This window comes from Bos javanicus, chromosome 11 (genome assembly GCF_032452875.1).
Source record: "Bos javanicus breed banteng chromosome 11, ARS-OSU_banteng_1.0, whole genome shotgun sequence".
In the NCBI taxonomy this organism is placed as follows: domain Eukaryota; kingdom Metazoa; phylum Chordata; class Mammalia; order Artiodactyla; family Bovidae; genus Bos; species Bos javanicus.
The window spans coordinates 97,941,911-97,959,190 of NC_083878.1; the positions used below are offsets into that span (position 1 = coordinate 97,941,911).

General features: G+C 59.7%; 2 protein-coding genes across 6 annotated transcripts in view; one reads left to right on the top strand and one right to left on the bottom strand.

The window, feature by feature from the left end:
* Window positions 1-13,160, top strand: part of LRSAM1 (leucine rich repeat and sterile alpha motif containing 1) — a 33,932-nt gene extending 20,772 nt beyond the window's left edge. For 3 of the 4 annotated variants that reach the window (XM_061433542.1, XM_061433543.1, XM_061433545.1), the window contains 10 exons: window positions 731-830; window positions 2,139-2,226; window positions 3,213-3,287; window positions 5,074-5,154; window positions 6,534-6,629; window positions 7,902-8,000; window positions 8,449-8,580; window positions 9,855-9,936; window positions 11,391-11,527; window positions 12,444-13,160. In XM_061433542.1, the coding sequence (XP_061289526.1) occupies window positions 731-830; window positions 2,139-2,226; window positions 3,213-3,287; window positions 5,074-5,154; window positions 6,534-6,629; window positions 7,902-8,000; window positions 8,449-8,580; window positions 9,855-9,936; window positions 11,391-11,527; window positions 12,444-12,569 (1,016 nt within the window). In that variant the 3' untranslated portion in view covers window positions 12,570-13,160. The other variant, XM_061433544.1, reaches the window with a different exon arrangement.
* Window positions 13,161-14,601: 1,441 nt separating this feature from the next.
* The window catches only part of NIBAN2 (niban apoptosis regulator 2), a 52,472-nt gene continuing 49,793 nt past the window's right edge, over window positions 14,602-17,280 (bottom strand). For both annotated transcript variants that reach the window (XM_061433540.1, XM_061433541.1), the window contains exons 13-14: window positions 17,078-17,189; window positions 14,602-16,636 (exon numbers count right to left, since the gene is read on the bottom strand). In XM_061433540.1, the coding sequence (XP_061289524.1) occupies window positions 16,053-16,636; window positions 17,078-17,189 (696 nt within the window). In that variant the 3' untranslated portion in view covers window positions 14,602-16,052. The remainder of the gene's footprint in view (window positions 16,637-17,077; window positions 17,190-17,280) is intronic.

The window sequence follows — 17,280 nt, forward strand, 5'->3', positions numbered from 1 at the left end:
TTCATTTTTAAGACTGAAACATTACAACGTATGGATAGAGCACATTAAAAAAAATGATATTTATGGCCGTGCTGGGTCTTCATTGCTGCGAGGGTGTCCTTCTAGCTGTGGCGAGCGAGGGCTGCTCTCGGGTAGCGGCGCACGGGTTTCTCACTGCGGTGGCCTCTCGTTGCCGAGCACGGGCTCCAGGTGTTGCAGGCTCGGTAACCGTGGCACACGGGCGTAGTTGCTGATGACGTGTGGCGTCCTCCTGGACCAGAGATCGAACCCGTGTCCCCTGCGTTGGCAGGAGCATTCTTTCCACTGGCCCGCCGGGGAAGTCCCTGGACCGCGTTTTGCTTTTTCATTCATCCATCAATGGGCGCTTGGGCTGTGTCTACCTTTTTTCGCCTGTTGTGATCAATGTTGCTATGAACATGGGTATACAAATATTCAGGTCCCTGCTTTTAATTCTTTCATTAAAATTTTTTTAAATCCATTAATATACATTAAAAATTGACCAGAAGATATATCAATATTTCTGGGTGACAAGACTGTAGAAGACTGTGTGTGTTCAGTCTCTTACAACTCATCAGCCTTTTAAGCTGAAATTACTTCTATAATTAAAAAAAAAGATTTTTTTTCCAAGGGTGACTGTCAGGTGGGTGACCAGCTGACCCCATAGGCCACCAGGAGCGGCCGCTCAGCCCTGCCCCTCCCTGCGCCCCCCACCCCCAACGTGTTTCTTCAGCCGCCATGCAGCAGATGCTGACTGAAAGCTGTAAGAGCCGGCTCATCCAGATGGCCTACGAGTCTCAGAGGCAGAACTTGGTCCAGCAGGCCTGTTCCAGGTAAGATAAAGAAGGGGCTTCCCGAATGAGGAAGTTGGGGGAGCTGGTTCAGAGCTGTGGAGTGAGCGTTGGCAGGAATCCCCTGCCATGCGTGGGCCACCCCACCCCGGGCCAGGTCCTCAGCAGTAAGTGACTGCTGGTCTGTGTGGCTTTTCTCGCTGGACCCTCAGGAAGCACCACCAGCCAGTGGCAGAGCTTGGGGTTTGACCCAGGCAGTGCACTCTTAACTGTGCGACTCGGTCTCCCAGGTCACAGGTCAGGAGCGGGGTGCACTCGAGGCTATGGTGAGCGGGTTGTCTCACGCTGACAGCCACTCTGGGCCTGGCCCTCCAAGTTCACCCCGGCACCGTGTTTGTGTCTGGAGGAGCCACAGTGCCCAGCAGGTGAGCAGAGTGCCTTCGAGGCTCAGGAGCCCCAGACAGGGACAGGTCAGCAGCTCTGACCGCTCTTATGTCTCTCCTCCCACTGGGCACCTGGAGCGTGCCAGCCTTCCCCGTGTTCCTGCAGAGGCAGGGGTTCTCCTGCCTTCTAGGTGATGTGACTTTGCTTTTAGGAGCACTGTCTGTTTTCCCCAAGTGTTTGGGCACTCGGGGCAGACAGATGTGGATTCATATCCCGCTTCTATTTCTTAACTGTGATGTCTTAGGCAAGTTATTTTCCCTCTCTCAGCCTTGATTTTCTTATCACTAAAATGGGGATAAATGACAGTATCTCTTCCTAGAGTTACTGGAGGACTTGATGGACCTTGGTGTCATAATGTCGGCACATGAGGGTGCAATAGATAGCAGCTGTCGTCATGACACAAACTCGAAACCAAGACTGTCCCTAAATAATGGACATACTAAAGTGGCAGGCTTTGGGTTTTGTGCCATTAGAGTTGTTCTAGGGGGATGAGAGCAGGTCCACGGCCAGGCTGAGAAACACTGGGGTGGAGGGTGAGATGTTAGTGCTGGGAAGGACAGCTTTCTCTCAGCTTGCAGGGTTAACCTGAGAGGTCATGAGCTCCCCGTTGGTGGAGGGTGGGTGGGCAGAGCCAGGCCACCACTTCAGGGGGGTGTCGCAGAGAGGATTCCCAGAGATCACCTCCCCAGCTCCAGAGACACAGACTCTGCCACTGCCCTGCCAGGGCCGTGGGATTCAGACAAAACTCCCATGTCCACCCAGCCCAGGACATGGCCCCCAGTGGGTGTTCCATAAGCCTTGTTGAGTGAATAAATGGTTTATCTCCATCTCCTCCAAGGTGCCTGGCACACAGTATGTGCTCAGGAAATGTTCAGAGGGTGAGTGAATTTGCTGTCTTTCTGGCAGCATGGCTGACATGGATGAGCGGTTCCAGCAGATTCTGTCATGGCAACAGATGGATCAGAACAAAGCCATCAGCCAGATCCTGCAGGAGGTGAGCCCTTGCCCAGGGCATGGGGCGGGGGCACAGGAAGGGCGCAGGGAGCCGAGAGCTGGGCGGCTCAACTCCACGTGGAGGCGCTGTTCTGAAGAGCGTAAGAACCAAGATGCTCAGAGAGTTTAGAAATGCACAGACCGTCAGGATGAGGGGCAGGGAGAGGGCTCTCTGGGTGGTGGTTTCCGCTCACTGAAGTCAGGAGAGGTGTCCTTCCCGGGCACCCCCTCCCCTTGCTGTATGGGGCTCCCTCCTGAGGATCTGGTGGCAGTGCCCACCCCCACTCCCCCTGCAGAGTCGGAACGAGCCCCTGACTTATCCCTTCCAGTCCCGCCGCCCTTTATCTGCTCTCCCTTGGGCTTAGTGGGCGCACAGCAGGTGCTACTGTGTGGACCAGCCCAGGAAGGACCCCTCCTGACTTCCTCCCTCCTCTGTCCAAATTGTTCAGCCCCAGGTTTTCCCATGGACCCTGTCAGGGGTCCCCCACCCTCTCATCTCCTCTCCTTTCTCCCTCTGTGACGTCATCCTCCCATCACGGGCCCATCACTCCCTTTCCTTCCTTCCCAACTCTGATCTCTCTCTCCTTCCCCCCACGATGCTGTGGACTTAGTCCTTGCAAGATTGAGGAAAAGGCTGTATTTCTCAGAGAGGATGTCAGGCCTTGGGGTTAAGATGAGGCTCTGAGCTGGACAGACTTGCGTGCTAGTGCCAGCCAGTTCACTTTCCCAAACCTCACTTTCCTCATCTGTGAAATGGGGCAGTGAAGGCGCCTCCCCCGACCCCCATCATCAGTCGTTCCACATGCACCACGGGGAGAGCCCTGAGCACATGGCCGACAGGTAGTAAGTGCTTAATAAGTATTATTTTAAAAAACATTAAGCAAGTGAGCTGAAAAGTTGTTGTCTAAGAAGGAAAAGGCGTAGGTTAGGGTATCTTTGAGGCAGGTAGTATTTGGGCCCCCTGAGCGGCCATGCTGTCTGTCACAGAGCGCCATGCAGAAGGCAGCCTTCGAGGCTCTCCAGGTGAAGAAGGACCTGATGCATCGGCAGATCCGGAAGCAGGTGAGCGAGGCCCTGCCCCCCAGGCCCGCCCTGTGGGCATTCAGAGGCCGCAGTTAAGGTCTGAGTCCTGGCTCCTCCAGGCCAGGCCGGCAGGAGGTCTCCCCAGCACGGGGCGTCACCTACTCGGGGTGTCTGGAGGTACCTGAGACAGCACTGTGGGTGCTGGCTGGTGGGACCTGTGCCCACCACTTGTCACGATGCCCAGAGCTGAGGGAGGGAGGCCCTGACCGCTGGGCAGCCCCACGCTGACCAACCCCAGGCAGGACCTCTCAGCCGGCTTGAACCGCAGTGTCCTGTGGCCCGGATGGAGGAGCTGGGACAGGTGACGCCCCACCTGGGTGGGCGGAGCCCCGAGGAGGAGACGTGCTCTCGCGTGGCCTCCGCTGCTGACCCCCGGGTGACCTTGGGTGAGCCGTTGCCCAGCGGGGCTGTGTCTGGCTCACTACTCTTCCCTGGGCAGGTGGCAGGGTGGCTGGAGACAAGCGAGCTTTCAGGCTACAGGACGCACATCACGTCGTATTCAGCACACTTTCAATTTCACATTTTGCATGGTTTTTTTTTCTTCTTCTTCTTTTTCTTTTCTTTTTTGGCCAAAACCAACTTACCTTTTTATTTCCCCTTTAATTTCAACCCTACATTGCCGGACATGAATCTCATTCCTCTGACCAGGGGTTGGTGGGGTCATAGGGGCAAAGGTCACAGGTCAAAGGCACAGAGTAGAGAAGTCACTGGCTGGGGGGGTCTGGCCCCCAGGACTAAAAGCCCCCACTCACACCCTGGAGGTATGTGGTGATCCCCTAGATGTTCTCACTATGGGTGGTTCTGACCCACCAAGCCAACTGTTCCTCTGGAGACCACAAGCAGGGACAACCTCAAGGAAAAGGCACACTCATTTACCCGCTGTGTGTCCTTGGGCAAGTTACTTAATATCTCTGAGCCTCGGTTTCCTTGTCTGTGAAATGGAGGTAGTAATACCTCCAACAGCAAGGAGAAGCGATGGCAAAGACGCGTAAAAAGTGCCCAGCACAGTCCTAGCGTGTGCCGTCTCTATAAATGTCGGCAACTATATTACTGTCCGGAGAAGGCAATGGCACCCCACTCCACTACTCTTGCCTGGAAAATCCATGGACAGAGGAGCCTGGTAGGCTGTAGTCCATGGGGTCGCTAAGAGTCAGACACGACTGAGCGACTTCACTTTCACTTTTTACTTTCATGCATTGGAGAAGGAAATGGCAACCCACTCCAGTATTCTTGCCTGGAGAATCCCAGGGACAGAGGAGCCTAATGGGCTGCTGTCTATGGGGTCACACAGAGTCGGACACGACTGAAGCGACTTAAGCAGCAGCAGCAGCATATTACTGTTACTGTAATCCAGTTCCTTCCGTTCCCCTCCACTCGCCTCTGTGTACAGCTGTCTAGAGGAAGCAAGAGAATTGGACTGGCAAGAGGCTCTGAGAATTCCGTGTCTGTTCTTCACTCTGGCCCGCACCTTGAAGGAAGCCCCTTCGTCCCACACACCCTGATGGGCACCCCCTCTGGGCCGGCCCTGTGCCTGGCTTTTGATCAGCAGTTCTGGCCGGGATAAGCACTCAGGCCCGTGAGATAATGAATTCTGTTTAAAGCCCCGCTGATAAGGTTTACCAGGTTCTCAGTCCCCTTTATTCCAGAGCCTCCCCCGCCCCCCCCCAGAAAGGATTCTTAGGTCCGCTTGGCCATCCAGGAGCAGCAGTGCAGGACTGAACCGTGTTAACGTGAATTAAAAACCCCTGTCTCGTCTTCTGTTTAGATTAAGTTAATAGAAACTGAGTTATTGCAGTTGACACAGCTGGAGTTAAAGAGGAAATCCCTGGACACAGAGGCACTGCAGGTACGTTTAGGGCTCCCTGGCCTGCCCTGTCCCCCCACTACACCCCCACTGACGAGACCTCCCGCTGGTGCCCCACCCCTCTCAGCTGCCCTCCCGCAGACAAGGCGGTGATGCCTCGACCCCAGAAGGCTCGTGTGGGCCCAGCGCAGGCCCAGGTTAGGGGTGGGTCAGCCTGTTGCTAGGCAGGAAGGTCAGAGGAAGGAGGGTTTCATTGCCAAGGCTCACCAGGCTGCATCTCCATCTCCGTGTTGTCTATGTTTTGGAGCTGGGTCGCTACTGAACTCCCTACCTCTCTCAAGCCATGCTTCTGGGGCACTGGTTCTCACAGCTAACACCCCCGAGGGGACAGCATTCTTGGTGTCCCCAGGATGTCTGGAGGAGAGGGCCCATGTCACTCCCTGCAGGCAGCTCCTCTGATCTCTGGCCCTTACTGTGTGCCCTGGGCCGGGAGGGGAAGAGGGGCAGAGGGGCGGCCCTTTCACTGTTCTGTGTCTCAATCTCTCCACACGTTCACAAGAGGGGCTGGGTCCATGGTGTGAGAGGGCATGTGCCCCATTCCCGGCTTTTGAGCAGAGCCTTCTGTCTGTCCCTGTCCCTGTGTCTGTCCTCAGCAGACAAGTTTTTGTTTATCCCATGGGCTTCTTAATGCGGAAGAGAGCTAGGGTCTGGAGTCCTGCTCACAGGTCTGCCACTGTGTGACCTTAGGTAGGTTGCTTCCCCTCCCCAGGCCTCCAGGCTGCCCCTGCATAAAATAGAAGGAGTCTTCTAGACCCAGCCTGTGTCATGGGGCCATCAGAGATCAGTGGGACAGGCCGCAGCCATGCAGAGGTTAGGGGCTCTCAACCCCTAACATAACCACTGTGCTTGGTGGGTTCCTATCTCCTGCCTGTTGGAGCTGTGGGGCTCCCATTTTTGGGGTCTCCATGCGATTTTCCAAGAGGAAGAGAGGAGTGGAGCGTGGACACAGACGGGCTCTCTGGGGTGTGCCCGTTCCTCTATGCTGGCTGGCGTGGGCCCCTCACCCCTCTTGCCCTTTGCTTCTGCCCAGGCGCTCTGTAGTCAGTGAGCCTGAAGTCGAGGTCCCTGCCGCTTGTCATTTCCTTTGTTTGGTGTTTTGCATCACTGCACTGTCATTGGTCACTAGATCCCATGCCTGGCCTTACCCCCTGGGGAAGGGAGGTACAGGCTGGGAGAAGGGCACCTCCACTGTCTCCCCCTGTCCTCAGCCGGAGATCAGGGACAGAGCCTTGATGGGAGTCAGGCCCACCGTGGCCCCCAACTGAGAACCGGTTGAGGGGGTGTCCTGCCGCCGCGCTGTGGGGACCTCGGGGGCCGGGATGCCATGAGCTCCCAACACTGGCCATGGTCTTGTGTCGCAGGAGATGATCTCAGAGCAGCGCTGGGCCCTGAGCTCGCTGCTCCAGCAGCTGCTCAAGGAGAAGACGCAGCGAGAAGAGGAGCTCCGGGAGATCCTGGTACGTGCGTGGCGTCCACGTCGTGCGCGGGGTTGCTTTCTCTCTCTACTCACGCTGTTCTTAGACCCACGTCATGCGCCGGGTTCCTTTCCCTCCAAGCCCACTGTTCTTAGAAATGTTTCGTTATCCTAGACATCCCCTGAGCTCCACCGTGGGCCGGGCCCTGTGCCAGGAACAGACAACAGCCAGGCCAGTCTCTTCCTGAGCCCCGCACGAGCCCAGGGGGTACGTTTGTGCCATTTGGTACAGACCACGTTAACATGTGCTGTGCACGGCCAGCCTTGTCGTGGCCAGGCTCCCGCCCACAAGGGACCTTGGGGACTCGCTGTCCACCACAGCAGAACGTGACCATCAGGGTCACAGGCTCCCGAAGAGAGGTGTGTCCACAGTCCAGAGAGGGCCAGGCCAGAAAGGAGAGTCACTTAGCTAGGTCCAAGAGGGGCCGCCCAGGGAGCTAGGGGATGCCCGGGTTGCAGTCCCACGGCCCAGCATGCAGCCGCAGTCCTGGCTGGGCGGCTTGGTGGCTCAGCACAGGCTCCAAGCTGGGTCTGAACCTGGCTCTGACTCGGGACGGCCCTTGGCTCTTGGGTCGGCTGCTAATCACTCTGCTAGTCGCTCAGTCTCCTCACCTGTGACGTCGAGACTGCTTCACAGAGTTGTGAGAACTGAGTAAAAGGGCATCTCCCAGTGCACAGCAGACTGGCACCGAGTGCCCTGCTGCTGGTGTCACGAGTTTACTCCTCCGTCCCCGGCACCTAGAATAGTGCCCGGCCCAGAGCAACACTTGCGTTGTTTGTTGAGTGACGGGGTGGAGGAATCCGTGTGAATAGCTAACTTCCTTGCGCACCTGTCTCTGTGCCCAGGTCCTGTGTGGACACACCTCTCTCCTGTTCTCAATGCTCCGGCTTTGTGGGTGAAGGTGGGCGAAGTGCCCTCTGGAAGCTGAGTTACCCTAGCATCCCAGTTCTCCCCCTGCTGGCACCCAGAGTACGCGCCGAGCCTCCGGCGGGAGACGGCTGCCTACGGCTTTGTTTTTGCCACAGGGAGATGGGAAGGTGTCTCCCCTCCAAGTCATGATGCCCGGGGTGGCGGGGGGCAGGGGCGCCAGGTGTCAGCCGCCCAGGTTCCTGCAGATGAAACAGTGAGACTTAGTGGAGGGGGATGTTCTTGGTAAAACACCAAGTCCGTCCATATGCCGTTCACAGCCACCCGTGCCATCAGCGTTTCTATTCACTGACTCGTAACTAACAGTGTCTGCTTCCTTCTTGGCAGACGGAGTTAGAAGCCCAAAGCGAAACCAAGCAGGAGAATTACTGGCTGATTCAGTATCAGCGGCTCTTGAACCAGAAACCCTTGTCCTTGAAGCTGCAGGTGAGAGTTGCGGGCACGCCCACCCCGAGGGAGCCCTGGGCCCCCGCAGCGCCAGCTCGCTGATCTGTCTGGTGGAATTCCCTTCCCATCTCTGGGGACCGGTGCACCAGGGCCTGTGCTCGGCCTGGGCGGGCACAGAAATGGGGGGCGGGCATTGGTTCTGGTGGCGGGAAGACAGTTCCTGCCGGGTGGAGCCCACTGTGCACTCACCTCGATGCGCACTTACGTTGCTGGCTTTGTCAGGTTTACTGCGTGGCGGTGAACTAACTGCGTCATGCCTCTGTCTCTCTGCCCTTACTTAGCCGTCTTGGTAGGAAGAGTCCCAAGAATACATTTTACCTCTTGCGTTACGTGTATCTGAACTCTTCGTGTGCTGTTGTAAGTCACAGCCTCGTGGTTTTTCCCGGTCCGTGGTACACTGGGCTTCCCCCACGGGTGTGTCTTGCAGGAAGAAGGCTTGGAGCGCCCGCTGGTGGCCCTCCTGGTGGAGCTGTCGGCCGAGCACTACCTGCCTATCTTCGCCCACCACCGCCTCTCACTGGCCATGCTGAGCCGGATGGGCCCTGCGGACTTGGCCAAGGTGGACCGCGGCGGCCCCCCGAGGGAGGTTAGGGAGGCGGGCAGGGCCCTGACCCGATGGCCAAGGGGGGACTTGCCCTTCACGCAGTTCTTGGCAAGGCTTGCCGTCTGGAGATGTCTTGGGGCCGCCTTGCTCCCAGCGGGCCAGGACACCTGCCCTGTCTTCCCCCAGTCACCTGGCTGCAAAAGCCAGAGCTGCAGGTGCTGCGGACCCCAGATTGTCCCCTACGCCAGCCCCTTTCAGGTGGGATCTTCACATCATAAGCGGGGCAGGTCCTTGTAAGTCATCTGGACCGTCCTTTCCCCACATCCTGGGTTGACAGTTGTATCGGCAGCACTGCCTGCGCCTGGTACAACCTGTGTGAATTCATTTACTCTTCAGAAGAGACAAATGCTGACTCTGGGGAATACTTAACAGTGCTTGACACTGTTAAGCATGTTTTACATAGAATCGTGTTTTAGATAAACATCTAAGCGTGTTTTACATATACATTCATCGAATCCTCATAATAACCTGGGCTTCCCAGGTAGCACAGTGATAAAGAATCTGCCTGCCAGTGCAGGAGACACAAGAATGTGGGTTCAATCCCTGGGTCAGGAAGATCCCTTGGAGAAGGAAATGGCAACCCACTTCAGCATTCTTGCCTGGAGAATCCATGGACGGAGGAGCCCAGCCGGCTGCGGTCCATGGACTCAGAGTCGGACACGACTGAGCACACACACGATAACCTGGGCAGGCAGGTACAGTCATGGTCATTTTTCAGGTGAGGACACGGAGACACAGCAAGGTAGCAGTTTGCCTGAGGTCACATGGCGGAGCCATGTCCAGCTCAGGCGGCTGGTCTGGTGTGGGGGCCGTGCTGTCGCCACTCTGCTGAACTGCCTGGTCCCTCGACAGAGGCAGACACAGACCCCGGGGCTCAGAAGGACCATGTGGGCCGTGTTGCCCACGTTCAGGAGCACTTGTTCTGGAGGCTGAGGGACTGAGCGTCTCGTGCGGCTACTTTGCAGCTGTTCGGCCTCGGTGTGAACCACCTGACTGTGTGAACCGACAGCCCACCGTTGTAGGCCCAGCCCCTGCACTTGCTGGACAAGGGCTGCCAGTGCTGGGTTCCCTCTCCTTCAGCCGCACTGATGGCCTGGCTGTCAGCCTCCACGTGTCTAGTCGAAGGTGCCAGAAGTCAGGGAGGAGGCGGTCCTGGCGGCTCTGTGCTGCGCCGCAGGCCCCCTGCCCAGCCGTGCCCAGGCCCTGACCCGCCCCCTCGGTCCTCGCAGGTGGGCGTCTCGGAGGCCGGCTTGCAGCACGAGATCCTGCGCAGAGCCCAGGAGCTGCTGGACGCGGCCAGAGCCCAGCCAGGTACCGACGCCCCGCCTCTCTCAGCAGAGCCGTACGCGGGGGCGTGGCCGGAGCGTCACCTGTTTCCCTTTCAGGACGAGTCCCAAGGGCCACTTCCAACCCCTGCCAGTCCTTAAGCTTCCCTCCTAAACGAGCCATTTATAAATGGGAAAAATAGGCCCCAAAATGGAAAACGTGAGCTTTTCCTCCCGTGGTGGAGGGACCCTCCTGGCTTCCCTAAACCCACCCTACTGACATCAGGAACCACATACTCAGGGTCCCTGGAGTAGCGGGAGAAACCCGCTGGACCCAGTGCCCAGCACTGCCCCCAGGGCAGGTGTGTGTGTGGACTGGGAGGCGGGGAGGGGCTGTGGCTGAGTGGGAGCAGGAGGGGTTGTGGGCGGGGTTGGGGCGTGGGGAGGAGTCGGGGTCCCCCGTGCTGAGCAGGTTGTGGGCGGGGTGGGGCGTGGGGAGGAGTCGGGGTCCCCCGTGCTGAGCAGGACAGAGGTCGGGCCTCCTTGGTGCAGCCCCACAAGGCGGGCACCCCTGCTGCCCTCCTCTGAGGGATGAGGAAACAGGCCAAGAGAGGGTAACCCTAATCCCGAGGGCTTCTCCTGACCATGGCCGCCTTCCGGGGAGGGGCCGGGGCAGGACAGCGCGTTCTTAGCTCAGGGGCAGCAGATCCTCAGGCATCTTCCTGACAGTTCTCCAAATCCCAGGACTCAACATATGTTCCATGAAATAGAGACACGCCCCTCCCCCCGCGCCTACGCGGTGGTTTGGGGGGCACCATGAGACCCTTAGAAGGTCTAGGGTGGTTGTGACAGGCTTAATTATAAGAAATACTACTTGTAATTTAAACCACAGACTAAGTGAACAACATGTGCCGTGAGGGGAGGGGGCTCGGGGATGAAGAGCCTCGGGGGCCACTGGGGCACATGGTGTGATGAGAGATGGATTCTCATTCCTGCTTTGGGCACCTGGGCCCCGGCAGAGCATGCTGGCTTAGGGCAGAGCAGCGCGTGTGCGGGGGGCTCTCCCGGGCAGGGGGAGCAGCCTCGAGTCCTTTCCCTGCTCCTCTGGGCCCCTGTGCCTGGGCCCCTGGTGGAGAATCTGTGCTCAAGGTCGGGCGCCCCCCAGAGCCCCTCACCCAGGGTTCCTGGCCCGGCGGCCCCACCACCAGGTGGCCTTGTGGCCTTAGGCAAGCGGCTTTCCCTCCCTGACTTCTCATCTCTGACAGTGATGAGCCTTGTTTGCAGGGTGGCCCAGAGGGGTTCAGGGTGAGTTAGGGGTAGGGGGCCCCAATTGCCCGGGGTCCTGGCCCTCCCACTGTATAGATGAGGAATGAGGCTCAGCAAAGAGAAACAGGATGTGTGGGAGCACCCCCCACCTCTGTCTACGTAAGGCAGGCTGGGCCGGGGAGGGAGGGGGTCAGATGGTCAGGACCCTGGCTCAGCCTCTCTCTGTCCCCACAGAGCTGCTGAAGCCACCTGAGGGCGGGGTCCTGCCCACAGCCCCCGAGGAGCTGCCTGAGGCAGTGAGACCCTCAGCTCCCCCCGCAGAGCTGCTGGAGGTGCAGACCTCAGAGTGTGTGGTGTGCCTGGAACGGGAGGTAAGTCTAGGGGTGATGGGCCCAACCTCCGGGGCCACCATCCCCGCCCCCTACCCGCCTGCCCAGCACCTGCCGCCCTCTCAGGCATGGGTGATTCATTCTGCCAAGAGTTTAGAAATATGTTGTGTTCATTAGAAATTTTCGAAAATACAGGGAATTAAAATGACCCATGATTCCAGGACCCAAAACATGAGCAACGCTGACAGCATTTGCTGGGCCTTTTTTTTGTTTGTTTTTTACAGAAGAGTTTTTTAAATTCATGCAGGGTAATTTCCCAAGTCATTGAATATCAACAAAATTTTCTCTGGAGAGGTTTTTTTTTAAACTCTTAGTTTTAACAACAAATTTAACAGCCGTTATAAAAAATTAACGTAGTATATAAAATAAACCCCTGTTCTCTCCACCACATGATCCTACTTAGAAAAGGCCACATGTTAACAGTTTGGTTACCCCGTGGTCTTTGCTGGCCCTGGGGAATGCCATGATATGGGGGTGGGGGAGGACTTGGTTATGAATTTAACCAAACCTCTCCTGCTCTGGGCCCCAGAAATGGCTTCCTGTCTCTCCTAAAAAGTGGAAATGCTGAGGCAAAGCATGGAAACGTCCACGGCTTGTGATCCATAATGTTGGGGTCATTTTGAGGCAAAGTGCATAAAAATCCCTAAATTGGGAGCAACCTGCATATCCTGTAACAGCAGGGCTGGTGAGACAGGCCATGGACCACCCTGCCCCCAACCCCGAACGGCTGCTACAGAGGGCCGGGGCATGGACGTGTCCAGGGAGGGTGGTGGCATCCTGTGGTGGACGGGGAATGGAGTCTGACGACTCTGTGGTCACATCTTCAGGGGGAAGGACAAGGGGCTGGGGCACCAGCCGGGGTGGGGCCCTGACGTCCCCGCTCTCCCCCAACCCCCAGGCCCAGATGATCTTCCTCGACTGCGGCCACGTCTGCTGCTGCCAGCCGTGCTCCCAGCCCCTGCGCACCTGCCCGCTGTGCCGCCAGGACATCACCCAGCGCCTCCGCATCTATCACAGCAGCTGAGCGCCGGCCTCTGCCGCCCTCGGGCCCAGGGCTGTGCTCCCTCCTGTTCCCCACGGGCTGGTCCGGCCCTGCACCGCGCCGTGCCCCCATCCTGGGCCAGGCTGAGACAGGAGCGTTCCTGCCCAAGTACTGAGCGGTTTAAATCCTGTAGAGGGGGTGGGGGGACCCCTCGCGGCAGGACCACAGGGTCTGGGGTGGGAGCAGCGGCAGCCACACCTCCGTCTGAGCCAGCACCGAGGGTTCCAGCTGCCTACGGTGGTCACAGCCCCTCCTGGAGCCTTGGTGTCTTCCTCAGGGGAACCCGGGCAGTGCCGTCCCACTCAGCAGGGGTGGTGGGAGCCCTGGCCCAGGGCAGGGGCGGCCACCGCGGCCTGTCCTGGGATCGACTGGCCAGAAGGTGTTCAGCGCGGGCCTGGTGCCCCAAGCAATGTCAGCCCCTCCTGGCCTCCCTCCCTGCTGCCCCCTCCCCCGCTGAGCTCTGGGCCCCTCTGCTCCGAAGACCTGCACCTCCTCTCCCCATGCAGCTCAGGAGCAGACCCTGAGCTTCAAAGACCTGAAGCAGGAACGTCAATAAACCCATCTCCAGCCTGCTCCTGCTGAGTCGTCACTGGGCCCTGGTGGAGCCCAGGGAGGGGGGAAGTGGCAGTGAGGTGTGTGAAGTTACCCACACCTCCCTTTTGCAGGTGGAGAGACCGGGCTCAGGAGACAGGCTCAGAAAGTCCTCGGAGCAGATGGGGCCGTGTGGGCCACCTTGTGTGCTGTGTAACCATTATCCCAGACCAGGGGCCCCGGGGCCCTGCAACTGGGACAGAAGCATCTTGACTCCAAACCCGTGCATTTGTGCAGGTCGCTCACTGCACAAGTCCAGAGGGAGCCGTGTTCCTCGTGCTTGCGGCAGAACTTGTTCGTGCGTTTTGTGGCAGATCGTTTTGAGCCGAGGGCAGCTTTCTCTCTGGGCTAGAGACAGGCCTGCTGGGGCGCCTGGGCTCTGCCTCCAGGTAACTCGGACCCTGCCCAGCCTTCCAGACTCTACATCCCCACTTGTTGAGTGAGGGACAGTAGGGGGCCCTGACCCAGGCCGGTGGCCACCAGGGGGCACTGCGGGCTCATCCTGGGCCCCGTATGAAAGCCGGTGGGACGCAGGGCCAGGCCCTCTCCCTCCCTGCCTCACTGAGCCGGTCAGTCCTGTGGCTGAAACTTGGTCCCCTTGTGGACCGAGTCCTGCTTTCCAGGTTCCCCACACACACACCCCGTCCTGAGCTCCGCTCAGCTAAGAGGGGAGATGGCGGCCTGAGATGCGCAGGGCCATGTTGCGGAGCAGGGCATTTGGCGGGTCTCCTTGAACCCTCACGAGGCCCCCTTTTATAGGTGAGCAGTCTCAGGCTGGGTTTGGTGACTTGCCAAAGTCAACAGCAAAAAACCCTGCTGAGCCTCGGTTTTCTCATCTCCACCCTTGTTGACTGAACTTCGGCCACTGGCCACCGTCCCCCAAGGTGCCCACCCAGCAGGGGCAGCCTGTCCCCACCAGCTGGTGGGGGAGAGGTGTCCCCATGACCCAGAACCTCCGCCCAGGCTCCCCGCCCCTCTGGGCCTGTTTACACACTGGTGTGATGATGGTGCCTGTCCCCCGGAGGTTACCTCGTCCCGCAGGTAACGCGCACAGCCCACGGTAAGTACTCAGGAGTGCTCGCCTTGTGAGCAGGAGTCTTAAGCACTGGCATCACTGTTTGGATCCAGTGTGAGCCCGCCCACCATGGCCATAAAGCAGCTGCCCTCCCCATTGCCCAAGGCTGCCAGAGGCCCACCCTGCACAGACCCCCAGCAGAGGAAGCTGTCTGAGCTGCCATCAGGCTAGTCACCTACCTGCTGTGCCCCTCCTCACTGAGCCTCAGTTTTCTCCTCTGGAAAATGGGTTCATAGGAGAACTCTGGTCACGTATACCTGTAAGCAACGAGCCCCGAAAGTCAAGGCGCACAGGCCCGTCTCCAGCCCAGGTTTCCCACCCAGCCAGCATCACACATGGGCCACTGGCTTTAAATAAAGCACTTTATTGATTAGTAGAAGCTTAAACAGTTTGCATAATATTTTCAATACAATATCTGGGAAGGATGATTGGAAAGTCCCAAGAGAAGGCACCAGAGGAGAGCGTCTTCAGACGGAATGTATTGGTGGAAGAGGTTAGTTTGGCGTTGAGAGTGGGGCTGGGGGGGGACTCGAAGGGGGTCCCTGAGCACCAGCCAGCGCCGCATGTCCTGTGGGTCCCAGGCCCTGGCCCAGGAAGCAGATCCAGGGGATGGGAGATGCAGGGCTGGGGGCGGCGGTGAGGACCCTGAAGGAGTAGGTTTCTGCCCTGCCTGCCCTCCCTTCAAAGCAGCAGAAGAGAGGGCCGGGGAAAACCAGGTAGCCCCAGCCCTGGGGATGACCTCGACTTAACGCTCACCCTCAGGAACAAGGAGCTGAAGAGGGGGGAACAGCAGGGCCATATGAACAGTCCTGGAGTTGTCAGGGTGTGGTGCGTTAGAGCCCCAGCCTGCCCCAAATGCTCCTGGGGTCCTGGGGCGCCCCGGCCCCTCCCCCGGCCCCTCCCGAGCCCCACCAATTCCCTCGGGGGACAGCGTGTACCTTGGAAGCAGCCCACAGAGAAGACAGCGTCCACACCCGCCCAGCCCTGCCACTGAGCAGTGTCCCCACCCCCAGCCCAGCCGGACAGAGGGACTCCTAGAGACCAGACCCCAGCAAGTGGAGGTGAGCAGAGCCTCAGCTTCCAGCAACCCCCTAAGTGCACCCCGCCTACCCTGCCAGCAGTAGCTCTGCAGAGGTCACCCCCTCCTTCCCTCAGACACGTCCTCGCCCCAGACCAGCACGTTCCAGGCCTTTCCTATTCCCACCCCACCTCGAGAGGCAGCCCTCCCCCAGCAACCCCCCAGCACCCCCCAGCCTCAAGACTCCCTCATTGCATGTCCCTTCACCTGGGGTGCGAGAGCCAGGCCAGAGTCCACTCCAAAACTGGCCTCAGGGGCCCAGAGACAGGCCTCAGCACTCGGGCCTCCTGGTTCTAACAGGCCCCCTCGGGGACGGGAGAAGCCAGGCAGTGGATGCGGCTCTCGCCACCCTCCTTCCGTGGATGGCAAGGCCCACCAGGGGAACAGGCCACAGAGGCAGGCAGGCAGGGAGGGCGGACTCAGGGAGCCAGGGCCGCCGAGTGCTCCCAGCCCCCATCCACTGTGCCCGGTCCCTCTCCCACCAGGAGCAGGAAAGCCACGATCATCCCACAGAAGAGAAAACAGAGCAACCAAGTGTGACCAAACCCATAAAGTGACTCAAGTGGGCCCATCCCCGTCCAGCCCCCTTGGTGCCACGCCAGCCCTGGCCCCGCCCCGCCTGGAAGGCACAGATCCCGTGCTCCCCACCCAGAGCGGAGCCAGGGCCCCGGAGGGAGTGGCCCATGTGCTGCGTCCAACAGAGGCTCCGGGGGCGACCGGCCTAGAACTCGGTCTGCACCCCTGCACTGTCCTCGGTGGTGGTGTGGATGGGGGGGCGGCTGCCCGGGCTGGACACCTGCTCGCCGGTCTCCTGGTCGCTGGGCTTGGGAGGCTCGAGGCCCACGAGCTTTTCGGATGGGAGCTGCCGAAGGGGTGAGGCGGGCGGCGAAGTGGCCTCGGGGGCCAGCCCGGGCTGGGGGCTCTCCTGCACGGGGGCCCCGTTGAGCAGGGGGCCAGCCAGCGGGGGGCTCTCGGCCTGCAGATCCCTGGTCAGCAGGCCGCGGAGCTCGGTGACGCTGTCCGGGGACGAGGGTGATGGCGGCTCAGGGGCAGCCTCGAAGGGCAGCCCCGCGTCCTCGTCCTGGACCACGGACACCACCTGCTTGGCACGCCGGCGCTTTTCCGAGAGGGGGGCTGCTTCCTGGGCGCCGGGGTCCCCGCCGCCGGCGCCACTGTCCCCATACTCCTCGCCCCAGTCGATGGGCGCGCCCTCGGCCAGCAGGTGCAGGTTGGGGTCGCTGTTGTGCATGACCACGCTGTCCCGGTACAGGTTGTGTTTCCTCTGCACGGCGGCCTCCTTCACGGCTGCGGGACAGAAGCGGGTGACGGGACACTGAGCGGGGGGCTGACGGCCACCAGTACACCCCGCTCCGTGTGACCCACGTCACGATCCCTCGGCCTGAGTGGGCACTGCAACCGGACCAGGCTTCTCCGAGGCCTCAGTGTGGGAAGCAGGGGGTGGGACCCTAACCCCCATCACTCCCCTGACACTCCCTAAAGTGCCAAGGACCCTCAACGTAACTAAGGCGTGGGGACAGATGCTGCCCCTGGCCCATACCACGAACAGTGGGCCCACCGCAGCCCACGGCCTAAGTCTCCCCTTTGTGGCTTAGCTGACCCCACCAGGAAGCCTCTGGGCGCCCACCTCCGCCACCCTCCAGCAGTGCGAGTCCTAACAGGGACCACATGGCAGGGCAGCCCCACCCAGCTCTGCAGCCGCCCGCCCCAGGGTTCGGCGGCACTGACCCTGGAGGATGTCCTTCATGACCGTCTGCAGCACCACCTCCTCATACGTGTTCTCCACCAGGATGAACCTGGCAAAGTCCTCGAAGATCAGCTCCTGGAACCGGGACAGCTCCTGCCGGCCGGGGCGGGCGTGGGGCAGAGAAAGGGCAGTCAGGGCTGCGGGTCAGGCTCTGGGTGGGGGGCGGGAGGCAGGCGGGTGTGGA